Below are 17,288 nucleotides of genomic sequence, written 5' to 3' on the forward strand. Positions count from 1 at the left end.
GGGAGTGCTTGCTTGGTACTCACGGTTGCTATAAGCCATGATAGACTTCAATTTTTAGTGTAGTTCTCTTAGGTGAGGTGGCAACACAGGCACTTCTGATTTGATCCTTGCTGTTGCGCTGGCCCAGAATTGCTTTAGCCTCTGCTGTAGTTTACAGCAGGCATCCGAAACTGGACTAAACTATGCCAAGGTGGTTCGAACGGCAGCTGTTTGCTAGCTGAGGGGAGCTGCAATGGGGTCGCATCACTGTCACCTGCTTGACACTGGAAATGCCCATGGTGTCATTCTTGTGCCAGGGACTAGGCTGGGATGTTCAAAGCTAGCAGTGCTGTAGCTGCATCACCCAGACATTCTTCGGCACGGTTTCCCTAGCTGTTACGCAGCCAGAATCGTGTGGTGGGACTGGGTGTGGGACAGGGGACGTTTCTAAGACTTTACTTGTGCTTAGGTCACTCGTGGAGACTGCCTAGAGCTTCACGTCAGCTGCATTGTCTAACGAGATGTAGTATTTGGTTGAAATCGTGCTCAGCCTTGCAAAAGTTTCTTAAGCTTGAGCACTAAGGGTTTATGTATATGGTAAATGCTTCTGTATTTCAGTAGTTATCCTGCAGCATGAATACGCAACCTAAAGTTATTATTTATTGGTGACATTTATATGATAAAGCCGACATCTACCAATAATTTTGCTTATAAATCTATTTTAATGTCTTCCCTGCTTTGTGTGACTGCAGTACTGAAAATGACTTTGCTCGTGATGTGAACGATCACAGATCTTAATTTTTACGTTTAGAGTAGCACTTTCATATTTTTTTTAGAACACCACAGCTTTTTGATAAGAAAAGAGAGCTAGCTATAATTTACTTTGCCTGGTCCTTCTGTAGAAAGAAGGCACGAGTAAAAAGGACAGATTCTGTTTGCATTGAAACCAGCAGTACCATTCTGATTAACTTCAAGGGGAATAGAACAGTAGACCATAATGTACTAGGCTACATCCTTATTGGCACATGTAAAGTAGAATAGTTATGCATGTTAAATATGCCATTAATGTAATCTGATTGGCTAGCAAAAGTGCTTCTAATCACGAAAGCTTTTAACACTTCCGTTAAGTCTATTTTGTCTGTTCAGGTACAGTTTGGTTTTTCTCCCTGCTGGCTTTAGTTAGCATGTGGGAAGTCTAATTTGTTGGTTATGATGATCAAAATTCATTTTAAATGCCTGTTTCCTGGATCTTGGGATTTTGTTTCTGCGAAAACGAAAAGCATTGGTTCCTTCTTTTCTTGCAGGACCATTCATCAGCGTAGTGTTGTCGAAGCTGGAGAACATGCTGGAGAATTCCTTGCATGTAAATTTGCTGCTTATTGGGATTATTACTCAGCTGGCAAGTTACCCACAGCCTCTTCTTCGCTCCTTTCTGCTCAACACCAACATGGTGTTTCAGCCTAGTGTGCGGTCACTTTATCAGGTACTTTACCACAAGTGTTAAGTCATGCCTCTTGGTGTCTCATTAAACCTTACATCAGCTCTTTTCAGTTCCACCTGTTGCTTTCCCACCTGTCTGAGAGCCTCTCATCGCATTTCGATGGTTTAATTATATTTGTGCAAAGAACTGGAAATTCTGTATGACTGTAACTTTTATCGTAACTCTGTTTTAATGCAGCTAGAGAAAGCCTGGGTGTTCGGTCTGTGGCTGCGCTGGGAGCAAGGGAGGAAGAAGTAATTGTTACTGTTGTTTTGGCAGGTGCTGGCATCTGTGAAAAACAAAATCGAACATTTTGCTTCCAATGAAAAAGACTTCCCAGGTCTTCTCCTGGAGGCCCAACAGTACCTGCTTTTTCGTGTGGACATGTCTGATGCTGCAGAAGAATTGCTAACCAAAGGTAAATGTTAACCGCACTTGGAGGAGTGCTGGATGGAATGCCTTAGCAGTTGCCTCTCTCCTTTTCTACAGAATGATTAAAAGTAGGTGCGGTGTGAATATCGTTAACCAGATGTATCCTTCTGACTTGAAACTGATGATGCTCAGTAGGCTACAGTATATGGATCTATTTGGATATTCTTTGCTCTTTAGAAGCTTTTATTCAGCACAGAAAATGTCTGTTTAAAGGAGTAACAAAATCAGCTCTTGGCTTGCTGTCAGTTTGGCTGTAAACAAACTTGCTTTCAAGGCATGAGGTGAGATGGCATATGTGTATGATTTCATTTTATTTTTAGCCTGACCTTCAGCTGGTCATTGGTTCTTTTTTGATAAATGGTAGGGAGGACAGAAGTCCAGAATGAATTGATTTCTGCAACAATTGAATAAGGCTGTGTATCATGGTTTCAGCTACTGCTGAAGGAGATAGATATTAGCCAGAAAACTTTGAATGTGCTTTCTTGAATGAAAAACAAAGCAAAAAAAAAAAAAAAAAAAAAAAAGAAAAAAAAAAGAAGGGAGGTGGTGTGGGGGTGTGCGTGTAAAACCCAGGAAAAGCCAGCTTTCCAGGGGACTTCATAACATCTGCTGTGTCTCAAGCACAGTGCACACTACACCTGTCTTGACAGTTACCAGTATTTACACTGCCATGGGGGAAGCTAGGAAAAACAAGAAAAATGAAGAATCTTACATTCTAACTAAGAACTTTCCAGGTACAGCCAGGCAGCTGGTAGAGTTGGGGCCCTGCCCTGAGGACGTGCTTGTTCTCAGCTTGCTGTTGAGCAGGTGATGTTGGGTGCAGGTTTCCCTTAGAAGCCAAGTTCCCATGTTGAGGGAATGTCAAATGTGGTGACGGCAGTGACCACAGTGATTGAGTTGACTCAGCAACAGGGTTCAAGAGAGGCTGCATTGATGGGTATGTGCTTACTCATCATTGGGAGTCATTAATAGTCACCCACTCTGCCTATGCGTCTGTGAAGATGTTTATACTTTTCTTGGATTTCCAGAGATGTGGAAAGTGGGACTTTTTATGTGCCATTTTAATTTTATTTTCATTTTTCAAGGCTCTGAATAATAATTTAGCTACTCTACAGTCAGCATGGTATATACTTCTAAGGTTTGCAGTACATCTAGTCTATAAAATTACGATCTTGCTAAGGCTGCTTCTGGCTTGGACCAAGAATTGGTGTAGGAAGGTGCCTGCTGTAAAGGGCCTGTGTATTGCAAGTGTCAGTAGCATTTTAAGCCCTACATTCTGCATGCCATAGATGAGAAAGCCTTACAATTACACGGTATTGTAGCTAGCATGTGGGAGATGAGATTAGGAGGCAACATTTAGAGTCCTTTTTTTCAGGTGCTGGCAGTAAGAACTTTTATATAATGCATTCCCAATGGCATTATATAAATATACTTTCTATTTTACGTCAGTCGTCTTCTGTGGGCTTCAGAATTTGCCAGGTTGACTCATGCTGGTCATTATTTAGGAGTTTGAAACAAGGCTGCTTAGTCACCCTGTTGGTACATTTTCTTCTGTGTTGTGGCAACTCCTGCAAAGAAGGCACCTCTTGACAAGCAGATCGAGAGTAAATAAATGTTTGGATACCTGCAGACTTAATTCCCAACAAGGCAGGTGATGCAAGTAATCTGATTCTGGGGGCAAGTTGGCTCAGTAGTCCATCAACCCATACTAGCTCATTATATTGATTAAGTGGTGCAAGGTAGGAACTGCTACAATAATGGTAAATGAAAAAAGAATACAAAAGAAGAATTTTCGTCGAATTTCTTTGCATTAGCTTGAATGCCACCTTTGAGCATCATGCCAATTAGGTGTTCTCTGAAGGGTTTTCCCCCCTAACAGAAGTGGTGAATAACCCCAAAGTTTTTTCTGCATCTCTGAGCATAACTGGCCTCCCACAGAATTCACGTCCAAAAAATGGAAGACAGACGTAGTGGGGATCACAAATGTAAAACCAAAATACTCCAGAGCATTTCTCTTGAGAACAGTGGTCTCTCAAGGTGTTTGAGCAGAAATGAACAATTTGTTATATTTTCTGCTTGCATGAGTATGTGGTTTCCTTACACAGTACCTTGGGTTCTGGGTAGATACGTAGAGCTGTCATGATGCAGATCCCATATGAAATGCTGTCCTTCTTACAGTGTGTTGGTAACAATCTCTCCAGAGTACTCATTTTCTCCTTTTCCTAGTTGTATGATTCAGTTTGCATCCTGACACTAGAAAGAAGAAGTGGACAGTCCTGACCAGAGAAAAAAAATATCTGATCCCCGGTCCCTAGACCAGCTTTCTGTGCTTTGCTCTTTCCCTGCCCCATAAACTGTTAAATCTAAATCAAAATGATTTTTAGGGAAATGTATCAATTTCTATGCTTTTTGAGGGGAAGAATTTAGAAACAAAAGCTTTGACAGTATACTAGCATTCCGGTTATATTGGCAAAACTATCAAAAACCCCTTAAACTATTAGTTATGAAACATTTTAATGTTAGAAAACTTAAAAAAAAAAAAAAAAGTAATCTTTGAGGGAAGCTCAAAACTTTCTTTTCGTTGTAATTCATAATTTAAGTTGGTTTTCCTCCCACAGTCAGCATTTTACACAGCACTGAAATTCTTGTACTCTGTCTCCAGTAGATAGAAATTTGTAGAATAACAATATAAATGATTGATAAGTCTGGAGCTGGAAAGGTTTTTGAAATTCAAGAAAAGTACAACTGCGCTGGATGATGAAGATGACAATTTCTTTTGGCTCTTTGGAAGTGTACAGTAATTCCACAGTGCCTTAGGAGAACTGCGGGAAAGGAACAAAAGTACAGAGGTGTGGAACGGAGGGATTGCTTTGCTCTGCGTTGGGTGGGGCATTCATCTGCAGCTCCTTGAGGTAGCTACTTGGAGATGATTCAGAAAAAGGGTGGTGTGACCCAAGACTAAGAAACCTCATCTTAATGCAGCAGTGTAGCGTTTGGCGTATCTGCAGTATGGGATTTAATATGACAGTCCTATTTTTTTTTTTTTTTTTAATGATTTACTTCTACGGCTCATGAGAACGTCCGTTTGCGAGTTAGGCAGGGGTTTATCTGCCTTTGCTTCTGGTCTCGATGATATCTTGTGGCAGCGAGTTCTGCAGGTTAATTTATCTTTGTAAAGTATTTATTTCCATCACTGTTAAAATTTTGTCACCTTCTTAGTTTCACTAAATTATTTATCGTCTAATTAAAGTGCAGTTCTGCTTCAGGTTGAAACAGGGAGCAACTGACTGAAATTTTAAGTGCTGCTGCCGCCACTGTAATTCCCTCTGTTCTGATGCTTGTTCAGCCCTTACTCACTGAACTCTGGCTGCAGAGATCATACAGCAGAGCACACAGTGGGTTTTGTTTGCTCTTTTTTTAATGTTTAGTTGCTTTACTGGGAGTTAAAGGTAAGTGTAGCTAGCGGGGCCTACAGTGGTAGAAAAATAAAATTTTCAAACTTTTTTTCCCCTTAGTTTCTAGCTTGCTTCAGACTTGCTTGGTGATGTGGTAGCTTGGCCTCAAGCCCGTTTACACGGTGATTCATAGGGAGGGGACAGAGAAAGAGAGAGAAGTCCAAATGATATTTTGATCTGGGGGAGGGCTACAGCACAGCATCATTTACATTGAGACAACCATGCTGGCTCTAGATGGGTAGATTTTATCTGCTGTTTCATAAGGTAAATCCATATTACTTTTTCCCTTGACTCCTGCCCACATATTTCTCTCATCAGAGCTGGAACTGAATATTATATAACCTGGGGAAAGATAGCTAATAAAAAATGTAATAAAATCAGGCCATGTAGAACTTTAAAATGCTGGATTAGTGGAGTATCTCCCTGCGTGGTCTCAGTACTGCAAACTACAGCTCTGAACACAATCCTTGTAAACTGGGTTTGGACACTGTACAAATAAATACTGTGTGCTTAATATACTGAATATACTGAGTCTTTTTTTTTTTATTTTATTTTTTTCTTTCTTTCTCTTTTTCTTTCCTCTTCTTTCTTCCTGGCTTTAGGTAATGTCCAGCACAGCAGCAACACAGGTAAAGGAAGGAACCTGTCTGAAGCTTACCCGGCTGTATTCCAGCCTTTCCTGGGGCAGAAAGGAAAGAAAGGCCTGGCTCATCCTGACCTTCCCGCACACGTGAGGAATGCCGTACTGGCAGCTGCCCTTTTCCCAGAGTTCCTGAAGGAGCTGGCAGCTCTGGCCCAGGAACATTCAATTTTATGTTACAAAATACTGGGGGATTTTGAGGATTATTATTAGTGGGTTTTTTAAATGTCTTTTTAAAAAGCTTTTGGAGTTTAAACAGTTTTTTAATGCAAAGCTGCTTACCAAGGAAGGTTGTACTTCAATATTTCCTGAAAATACTTGATTTGGAGGGGGAAGAAGGAGGCAAAATGTTATTCCCTGTTACCTTATGTTAGGCCTTATAATTTCCCTCTGTGCTACATAACTTATTTTAGACGTTCCTGATACTGCTGTTACTGCAGCTTCCTACTTTATCTCCTCCTCTTTACATGGCCACCCTTCTTTAGTGTCACTGATTCCTGTCGAATGTCTTCAATAGACACTTGTAGGTCGGCTAAGGGAGGCAAACACTTCAGCCTTTTCTGTTCCAAAAATATTCTTCTGGATAACTTATTAGAAGACGGTTTGGAAAAACATTGCCCCGTGGGGACAGTTGAGAGTATAAAGCTACACACAAACCCTCTTTCTGTGAAGGGCTGTGCTTCTTCATGTCCTTGTCCTCTTTGCCCCTTCCTTTCCTTTTCCCTGAAATGGGGTTCTTCCCGGTCCGGATCTGAAGCCCTCTTCTTAACTAGCGGCTCAGGTTTTTTGAATTCAAGTGTTCTTATGTGTCTTAAACCCCTGACTAGCTGAAAGCAGGTGCTGGACCCTACACATACCGTATTGCCTTGTGTTGCAGACAGATCTGCAGCTATCAGCTGTTGGTCTTTGAAGTCAAATGAACTGTGTAAGTGGATGTGGATTGCAGACTGCCTGGAATTTTCCTTGCAGTTTCTCAGCATTCTTTGATAACTACTGCATTGCTACCTAAGCTCTTCGGCATGCCTTATTTAGTAAGATTTGCACAAAGTACAGAACAAAATGTTTCTATGCAAGCTGTAATTAGTATGTAGCTTGTTTTTATGCTTATTTTAATAAGCTAAAGAAAGGTATTCAATACCTTTCAGTAGTATTAAAAGGACAGCAGGCTCTTTTTGTGTGTGTGTCTTTTTTTTTTTTTAATGAAAAAGGTTGGCTTGCTCCTGAAAGCTGTTCTGTTTTATTGTTAATTTTTTTGGTTAAGGGAAAGTTAAATGCTGTTTGTTTACTTTTAATTTAGGTGTTGACTTTTCCTAATATTGCACTTTGGGGATGGTGAGGGGAAGACCAGACTATTCACCAGCTGCAGAAAAAGGAATAACAGGGAAAGCTGTCTGCTGGTGACTAACTGCTTGAGAAAATTCTCTTCTGTGAGTAATGGGCTTCATTAGAAGAACCCAAACATGATGAATTGGTGCATCACCTCTGCATTTCATCTTATCTTAGTAGCATAATTGTGCTTCCAGTGTGCTGTAGTTGGCTCCATAAAGAGGGGCTTAGTTCATGAAAGCCTTAAACCCCTTTCTTTGTCCTGGAACGAAACTAACAGTGACTCCAAGAAATCTGAAGAAACAGAAGTGAGAAATAACACTTGCAAACATTAGTTCTCCTACTCATTGTAATTCCGTAATGTGGGATGCTCCAGTTAATAGCATCCTGATTTTGAAACACACTTTCTTAGAGACTGCAAGGGAAAAGAACACTTTAAAAACAAAGACGCTCCAGAAGAGTCTAATTTGTTACAGGTCAAATTCCACAGCAATCTGCAGTGTAATTTAAACTTCTGAATCCTTTAGATGCTTCTTAAAAGTTGTACTTTAATCTACAAGCTGTGAGACGCATTCATTGTCTCAGACTGCTGTAGGTTATTCCAAGGAAAAAAAAAAATATCCCAAAGTGTACCTCTAACAAAATCCCCTCAAGAACTCCTCGGGGTCTGTCTTTGCTTGTTTGCTGTACGGTCTTCACATCCACGATAGCTGGGGGTCATGTTGCTTGCTAGCTGACTTGCTGGTTTGCTTTCAATTCTAACTTGTTTTTTTAGGCACCATTTCATTGCCATCCTGTAAATCACCTGCTGCCCTCGACGTGGCCCTGCTTCACCTCGCAAGCTTCCTTGGAAGCTGAAGCCAAGGCTGCAGATTTTTTCATAAATCTTAGTTATCTGGGTTTAAGAGAGCTCCTTCTTGTCCCCCTGCATTGTTGTGAATGGGCGATGAGAAAATCAAGGTTTGGTTTGTTTCGTTGTGTTAAACTTGTCCTAGGACATGGTGGGTTCTTTCCCCACTCCCCGGCTCCTGCTCCCACTATTCCCAGTAGTGCTGTCTTCCGTGCTGTACTCGCAGGCCTGGCCTGAGGGGGTTCACTAGTGTTGGGCATAGAAAGTATTTTAGCATTTTGGATTCAGTGTCAGTGCTTGCTCCGCTCCTCACCTCTTCTGGTAGGAACTTTACGTGAGCAAAAGGAAAAGTACCAAATACGTGTGAGCAGCTAACTCTTAGTGGTTCAGAAATAAGTGCTACATTGCAGAAGCAATCCAATCCTTTTTCTGAAGGACTTTTTAAAAAGGAATGAAAAAAAAATACTTATTTTAAATAAAGAATTCTGCAGACCAGTGGTCAAGGAAGTCAGTAAGGTCACTATGTGAACGCTCCCTTCCCTTGTTTTTATTCTAAAATTAGAATCTTTATTTACTGGGTAGAAAGGATTTTTTCTGAGATTGTTAATTTTAACTGGTGTTTTCAACAAATGTACAAAGTCATGGCAGTTTTGTCTCAGCAGGTCTCTTAAGCTACGTGGGGATTTTAAAATGTGGAATGCTCAAAAAAGCATCTTTAAATTTGAGGAAGGGGAGGGTTTACCTCATAAGCTGTAGTAGAGCTTATGCTCTGCATCCGGCAGAATGAATTCAGCCTTTGAAATCTGGAATCATGTGGAAGGACTTCTTGCTGAAAGGTCAGAACTGTGTGTGTACGCAGTGTCCCCTCGTAACCAAGAAACCTGTCTGTCAGCTCCCCGAAAGGAAGAGGCGGGTGAGTGCAGTGACCCTGGGTCGGGGCTGTAAAAATTGCCATCATGTGTGTAACTTTCTGTTACTGGGTTCCTGAGCGGCATCAGACTTGTAGCCACGTCTTAGTTGTGATAGTAGCATAATGCCCAGCACCCAGCAAAAATATACTGGCAGGAATTGCATCTTCAAAACGTAGAACCTGTGATATGGCTTGAAAATGTTGATCTTTGAGATTAATCGCCTGCCTATGTGTAAGTTCTTCAGCCAAATGTTTGTTTAATAACCATCTTCCCTCCAATTAGATAATATGTTACCCTGTCTTTACCAATGATACATCTTTTCCAAAAACCCCCTAAATGCCTGTGGTCCAAGCAGTGATGCAGCCAGTAGGCCCTCAGAGGACACAACATTATGCTGCTTTTTCCAAGAGTAAGGAAGTGCTCCACGGTCCGGATTCGCTGCACTCGGCGCATGCGTGTGTGATGAGAGCAGTCCCTCCTTGGTGCAGTGGCTCAGCACCACTCACAAACAAAGTGTCTTGGGGTTGGCAGGCCTATTCCAACACCTGCAGGTGGTGGCTCAGTGCTACCAAAGTTAATTTCCAGTCTCCTGCTAGATGTTTCAAACTGGGAGTGCCACATTTCTAATGATGTAGCCTTTGAGTGTGTTCTTAAGCTGTTCTGCTGTAGCAAGGGATCTTTCCGGCAACTTCAGTCTGCTATATTTTTTTGCAACCTACCTATAAAGTGAATGGCTAGTCTTAAAACAGTTGTAGTCATTCTCTTTTACCTTTGGCCATTTTTGGATGCCCTGTGGGTCAGTCTCAGCACACATGCACGTACGGGTTGTGTTCACTGGGGCTACTGCGCTCGGCAGCTTACGTTCAAAACAGTATCACCCTTTGCATGTGCTGATCTTGGGACGTGTGCAGCGGCAGTTCATGGGCTGTGTTGTTGGCCCTACTTACAGCCTTTTTATTATTGTATTCTAGGCGTTTTTCTTGAATTTGATCTTTTCCATGTGTGCCCTAAAGAAAAAGACGGTATTTCAAACCGTTGTTGATCAAGTTGTTGGTGGTGTAGTTTCAGATGGGACAGATGTGCTACCTCTTCTGTCCCGGTAACTTCCTGACCTTGGTTTGGAAGAAGAGAAATGAGAGCTTTGGTTCTCAGCTGTATTCCACGGAGGTGAGAAAATTCCCAGTAGCAGGCTCGGGCTGTCCCTCCCACCAGCACACCCAGATACATCCTTCAGAGCATCCAGTTCATAAATTACTTATTTCCTCTTTCACGAGGGTTTGTCACTATGTAAAAAGTCTGATGAATTCAGTGGTGTCGTGCTGCCACACCTGCTTTGTGCATTAGCCTTTCCAATGCAGTGTGATTTTTTTGTAAGATCGGTACATTTCCTGGAATGGGAGAAGACGCGGTGTGATTGGGGTGGACCGTGGACATCGGCAGGGGCTGTGCTTTGGAAAGGGAACAGGACAGGACAGGCATGTTTCTGTCACCAGAGCCATTCTCGCTGCTCTTTGGCCTGGGCACAATGCCCAAGGGGTCTGTTTGCTCCTTCAGAGAAAAACATTTGCAAACAAACTTACTGCATCCCACAGAGTCCAAGGGTTTAAGTTCAAGAGGTTAAGTTCTATTTACCAAGAGGAGTATACTGTCTAGCACAGGGTGTATGCATTCACTACCCTTTTGTACACTCTGCTGTTGCCTCACAGAATGTTTCATGCTTCAGGAAGGTTTTTAAGCTCTATAAGCGCTAAAAATCTCAGGGCTGGGAAGAAAGGATGGGAGCGGTGTGATTTGGTGCCGTTAAATTATGTCATTGTATCATTTGAATTTGTAGCCACAGCTCCTGTTTGAGGGCAGCTTGATTTAATAAGCAATTTACTGTGCTGTATTTACTGAAATTGCTATGTCATGCCTGCAGTTTTTATGATGGCTCCTATTACATTTGTAACATTTAAACCGCAGCTGCGGTTGTGAGTAGAATATTGGGATTTTCCTCTTTCTTTTCTTAACTCAGATAGCTCTGGCACAGTACAGTAACGTTGCTGTGTCCAGATCAGATTTAGATAATTACAGTATGTTCTTCCTTGCAGCTTTTGAGCATTATCAGTAGAAACAGAGGGTACATGACACCCAGGCTGCTTGCGTTAATGAGCAAACCAAAGGTAAAACACCACAGGTGAGCAGGGGGCACTTGCCTCTTTGTAAGAATTTATGTTTGTGTTGCTCTGATTTACTGAGGACCAGAAAGAGAAAACTCGTAGCAAATGTGAAAAATGCATATGGCAGTGCCCTATGGGAACTGTCCAAGTGGACAGCACTGCTACGTAATGTTTTGGGCCAGGAGTGTGCAAAGGAGAGTAAAAAAAAAAGTGCTCCTTGTTAAGGTGGTGTCAGGCTTGCATAAATGGGTATTTGGCTACTATGAGGTGGTGCCAGCTGTCCGGCCGCAGACTGCAATGCTATTTCAGTGACTTTGTTGGCAGTGGAAGCCCAGCTCTGACTAGATGTACTTTATTTTTTAGAGGCCACCACCTTTTGTAAACATGTTGTGGCTCAGCATCAATGCGTTTCATTTGTTATACGCCTGGTTGGAAGCCTCTTGATTATGAATAGGAGCATTACTTGGATTCTCAAATATGTAGGTACTTGAAGTGGCATTTTGCTGCTGACTGTGCAAATCTTTTTGTTCATTGATTATAATGGTTCTTGTGTGGCAGCTGGATTAAATGAAGACTGAAGTCTCTGGGCTAAAAGCCCTGATGGAACTTTTGTGCAAAGGCTGCATTTTTCAACCAAGTAACTTTCTCTGGCACGTCGGCAGACTGCCCGCATACAATTACCTCTCATGGGCTAAATACCTGCAAACTTACATTTCTGACAAAGCCAATGCCACAGCAGCTGTGTTTTATTGCTGCGTACCTGAAAAATAACTAGCTTGGATTTAGACCAAAAAATAACGTGGATGAATCAAATCCAGGAGAACTTAACTGTGTCCAGCTCAGTGCCGCTGTGTCTGTTTGGCCAGAGCTCAGGCGAAATGTCGTCTTGTGTCCCTCAAGGTGTCTCTCAGTGTCCATGCACAGCTTGGGATGGAAACTCTGACCAGCGTCTGTCGTAAAACTCCAGAGTCATTTTTTTGAGCTTCAGTGTGAAAAACCTCATAGCCTCTAAGACCAGTCTGAAAACCTGGCCTCTCAAACTCAGTTACTCAGAAAGTAAAATATAACTTAACCGATGGTTATGCCTGGTTAGTGGGTGTAAGTTCTTTAGGTAAAGCTGTGGCTGATGCGACCATATGTCTGCAGAATCCTGCTTGGTGCTTACACAGCATGCCTGCGTGTGGAGGGAGCGTTCCCCACGGCGAACCTGTTGGCCCTCAAGTGCTGCTGTTGGGATTAGCTCCTGGTAGTACAACCTCCGCAGCCGTGAGTACTGACCCAGCTCTAGGCCCTTCTCCAGGGGCTGTGATGACCAGGCGATGGATGTGGGGTGAAATAATTGGCTGCCTGTGTACGTGCGGGAGTAACGTGGGGTCTGGCACAGCTGTCACCAGTCTCTTTTTGGGGAAAAGCCAGCAGGTGACATGGAGTCATTTGCGGGGTCCTGAGCTGGGCCTCACATGGAGCCAAAGGGGAGAAACAGCAAAGGTCAGGGTTCCCTCTCCAGCTGTACGTACACAGCTGGTCAGCAAGCGCTGCAGATGGTTGTGAACTGCCTGTCCACCCTCCGGGAGACCTTAAGGGTCTGGGACTAGGATAGTCCTAGAGGGAGGACGTGGGCACTGCTCACTAGGGCCATCGGGAGCGACCCAGCTCGGCCCAGGGGCTCCTCTAGGTGGAGTTCACATGGGCCATCACAATGGGCACAAAAAGGTGCAGCAAATCACAGGTCAAGAGAGCTTTTTTGTATTTTCGTATTTATTTTACTGCCTTCCTTATTAGCAATAGAATTTTACGTATCTTCATATTACCTGAAAGTTTGCGGCTTCTGAGGGGAGAGGGATGACTTCTGCTCAGCTGCCAACCCAATGCAAGTGAGCTTCTAAGCATCTGGGTCAACCAATCTTGACCTCAGCTCTGCTCTAACTTGGTTTTACACGGCCATGATGTGAAGCAGAATCCAGTGAACTCTGGAGTATTTATAAACAGCACGCAGGCACCAAGCACAGGAAGACCAGCAGCATGCTACTCCATCTCTCTCACGCGGTTTGAGAAAGGGAGAGTTGAGTGAAAACCCGATTTGTTTTTCTTCACGTGAAAGAACCAAACCGTCTACATGCTGAGCATACACCCAGGGCCGTAGATCACCGAGAAGGTGCCGCCGAGGTCGGTGGTTGTGAAAGTGTGTAGGCAGAGGGGTGCTCCTAGCAGAAATGAGAACATTTCAGTGCGTTGACACCCTGCCGCAGAAGTGGAGTGGAAAGAGGCCGCAGTGAAATTGCAGTGTGAATCCTCTAGCTGTAAATTTTTTAGTTAAGGTTCCTATCATGTGCTTCTATTTTTAACGCAGTTAAAATTAAACTCTGCAGCCAAGGCTGAGCGCTAGAAATTCTTTCTTCACCACTTCAGCATTGCCAGCATCTTTTTAGACAACTTTCTTCTCCTCTTCTGCAACCTCATATGTGGGATACTTCAGCTGTACAGGATAGTAAGGATCATCTCTCCACCCCCAGGAGTGACCTCTTAAAGGACTTCCAGCAACGAGCAGATGAGATTGTTGTGACAGTGTCTGGTGTCAGCTTTTAATTTGTGAAGCATTTTCCTCGGCCCTCTGTTCATGGACGGTTGCTGCTGAAAATCTGCACGAAACTGTCCTTAATTCACCCTGCCTAATGCTGTCGCACAGATGGCATCTGCGATCAGTAGATCAGGGAGCCCTGTTGTCGCTAAATAAGAATTGCAAGTTGGGGTCAAAGCCTCAGTCTCCATTCTGGAGTTCCCAGCCTCACTACAGCCATGCCGAGAGCTCCTGATCTGCAAAATGTTCCGACATCAAACAGTTCATAGGCTCTGCCTTTTATCTTGCAGACCCACCTGTCCCACGGGGATTTTTTTTTATTATTTGTCTTCAAATAGCAGATATTAAATTCCTTGAGGCGGCTGCTGCTTTTGTCTTTTAATGTGCTCCATTGACTACTGCTATGCAAATACAGACCAAAGCCGTGTTACACCGTACGGAGTTCACTTGCGGAGTACTTAGAAATTGCCTTGAGCTCCATTTAGGACACAGAGGAAGGTGGCCGTTGTGTTTAGGCTGCTCAGTCAGGCCCTAGGCAGGCAAAATAGGATCTGATGTTTCAGTTGTATTGTTTCAATCAAACTGGTGAGCCCCTTCCTGCCGGCTGCCACTGGGAGCAACGTCAGCTGGCCCTGCTGAGCCTCCTCCTCACTGGGGCATAGTGCTGCCAGCTACCACCGCTCTGAAGGTGGTAGCTCGTATCTCCACAAATGTTAAAAAAATTCATCATCTAGATTTGACTCAAACCACTTTTTTCTATCAGAAAGAAATTTATATTTTGTGTACGTCTGCAAAAGGTTTCTTTAAAAATTTTAGAAGTGGCTGTTTCATAATACAGTCCAGAATTTATAGACTATAGCTGCTCTTTCCCTTCCCTGGAAGGGGAAGAATATTACAATTGTCCCCTTTTATTCTTTCTTGTTGCCCATTGTGTTTGGCAACAAGGTGTAAGTGAAAATAGATTGAGACTTACAGTAAATCACAGAATGGTTTGGGTTGGAAGGGACCCACAAGATCACCTAGTTCCACCCCCCCTGCCATGGGCAGGGACACCTTCCACCAGCCCAGGTTGCTCCCAGCCCCATCCAGCCTGGCCTTGAGCACATCCAGGGATGGGGCATCCACAGCTGCTCTGGGCAACCTGTGCCAGTGCCTCACCACCCTCACAGGGAAGAATTTCTTCCTAATATCTAACCTAAATCTCCCCACTTTCAGTTTAAAGCCGCTCCCCCTTGTCCCATCACTGCAGGCCCCTGTACAACATCCCTCCCCAGCTTTCCTGTAGCCCCTTCAGGCACTGGCAGCTGCTAGAAGGTCTCCCCGGAGCCTTCTCCTCCAGGCTGACCCCCCCAGCTCTCTCGGCCCATCTTCGTAGCAGAGGTGCTCCAGCCCGCCGAGCAGCTTCGTGGCCTCCTCTGGACCCGCTCCAACAGGCCCCTGTCCTCCTTACGTTGGGGGCCCCAGAGCTGGACCCAGCGCTCCAGGTGGGGTCTCACCAGAGCAGAGCAGAGGGGGAGAATCCCCCCCCCCCCCCCCCCCCCCCAGCTGCCGGCCGCGCTGCTTGTGATGCAGCCCAGGACGGGGTTGGCTTTCTGGGCTGCCAGCGCACGTTGCTGGGTCACGCTGAGCTTCTCCTCCACCAGCACCCCAAGTCTCTCCTCAGGTTCTCCTCCACCAGCACCCCAAGTCTCTCCTCAGGGCAGCTCTCGGTCCGTTCTCCGCTTTGCGCTTGGCATTGCCCCGAGCCACGTGCAGGACCCGGCCCTCGGCCGTGTTGAACGTGACGCGGTTCGCACAGGCCCAGCTCTCCACCCGCAGGGTCCCTCGGGATGGCGTCCCTCCCCTCCCGCGTGCCGACGGCACCGCACAGCTTCGAACCTGCTGAGGGTGCGCCCAGTCCCGGCGTCCCTGTCACCAACAAAGACGCTGAACAGCCCCGGTCCCGGTACCCATCCCCGAGGAGCTCCGCTCGTCACTGCTCCCCACCGGGACACTGAGCCGCTGACCACCATTCTTTGAGCGTGACCATCCAGCCAACTCCTTGTCCACCGTCCATCTGTCGAGTCCACATCTCTCAGTGTAGAGACAAGGATGTCGTGTGGGACAGTGTCAAACGCTTTGCACAGGTCCAGGCAGATTACATCAGCTGCTCTTCCCTCATCCACCTAAAGATATAAATTCTACTCATATAGAACTTGGCTCATGATTTTTAACAGATCTTGTACCATTTTAGCAAAGTGTAATTATGTAGGAAAAGAGGGGCCAAGAAGCAGCCATTAAAAAGACATTTACCAGCAGTAGCCGTGCTACCATAGTGGAGATGATCCTTCCTTCTTATTTTAAGTACAGCTTAATTATTACTCTTCCAAATACATCACTGCTTTCTCTGTTCTAAGAGGCACCCAGTCCAGCAGAGGGGAAACTCAGCCCAGCAGAATCAAGCTGAGCAACAAAAAGCATTAACCTTGGAGGACCACATCTTGGCAACTACTGTGCTTTTCTAAACCAAGGGAATACCTTTAAATATTAAGATTCCAGATTTCACGCAAAAGTCCTTGTGCCTTTTTGTTTCTTGCTGCCATGGTAAGAGTTGAACGGAATTCGAACATTTAATGTTTGCTGTATAGTCTAAACCTTTATTAACTGAACACTTACCTGAAAACTCACACCACTATAAGTAAAAATGGTACTTTTTGCTAATGATGTCAAAAGCGATAGTAAAGGCCTCTGTGTTGACGGTCAGGTTACATGAAAATCCTGGGGGGTCTGGTTTGGGGCTTTGGTTTTTTGGCAAATTTTTGGATGTTTGTGGGGTTTTGTGGGTTTTGGGTTGTTTTGGGGTTTTTTTTGAAGGGTCATGGTTTTTGCAACCATGTTACTGCTTTTCGTGAGCTGTATGACTTTTAAATTGTACAGTTATTTTTATGTGAATAATGGGTATACATTTTATTCATTAAACATATTTGAAAACCACAAGGTTGGGGGTTTTTTTCCTTCTAATTAAGAGCTCGTATTTGTACCCTGAGCCAGTTTGTACAGAAACGTCCTCCTTGAGACATACATTAGCACTACTACTCGTGAGGAAGAACTGCCATCAACCTAGTGCTGCAAGCAGCACAGTTGCGAAAGGCAGCTGATGTCCCCGGGCTGTACCTGCTGCACTCCTGTGTCTGCCCTGCAGGCAGAGGCTAAAGAACAATTCTGCAGTATCTCAGAGATAAACGTACAGCTTCCTGAAGGGGTCTAAGGACTTCAAACCCCTGGTACTAAATGGGGTTTCTTTCCCTACTAAATGTAAACGTGACAGGCTGCCTCTAGTTGCATTTCCTGATAATGTTTTGATCAGTTGAAGCGGGTCGGGACTGGGAAGTTAGCTCTAGGATGCTGGATTTCGGTGGGTACGTCAAGCTAGGAGCTGAAAAACAGAAGGTAAAAACAACCCCGCATAAAACACCCCTTAGTATTAAATAGTGGATCA

General features: G+C 44.3%; 1 protein-coding gene across 8 annotated transcripts in view; it reads left to right on the top strand.

The window, feature by feature from the left end:
• The window catches only part of FHIP1A (FHF complex subunit HOOK interacting protein 1A), a 96,143-nt gene extending 81,970 nt beyond the window's left edge, over positions 1-14,173 (top strand). For 5 of the 8 annotated variants that reach the window (XM_055705958.1, XM_055705968.1, XM_055705978.1 and 2 more), the window contains 3 exons: positions 1,284-1,462; positions 1,739-1,877; positions 5,949-14,173. In XM_055705958.1, the coding sequence (XP_055561933.1) occupies positions 1,284-1,462; positions 1,739-1,877; positions 5,949-6,199 (569 nt within the window). In that variant the 3' untranslated portion in view covers positions 6,200-14,173. The remainder of the gene's footprint in view (positions 1-1,283; positions 1,463-1,738; positions 1,878-5,948) is intronic. The other 3 variants (XR_008731538.1, XR_008731537.1, XR_008731536.1) reach the window with 3 other exon arrangements.
• The last annotated feature ends 3,115 nt before the right edge of the window (positions 14,174-17,288 follow it).

The sequence above is a fragment of the Falco cherrug genome, chromosome 1, assembly GCF_023634085.1.
Source record: "Falco cherrug isolate bFalChe1 chromosome 1, bFalChe1.pri, whole genome shotgun sequence".
NCBI lineage: Eukaryota > Metazoa > Chordata > Aves > Falconiformes > Falconidae > Falco > Falco cherrug.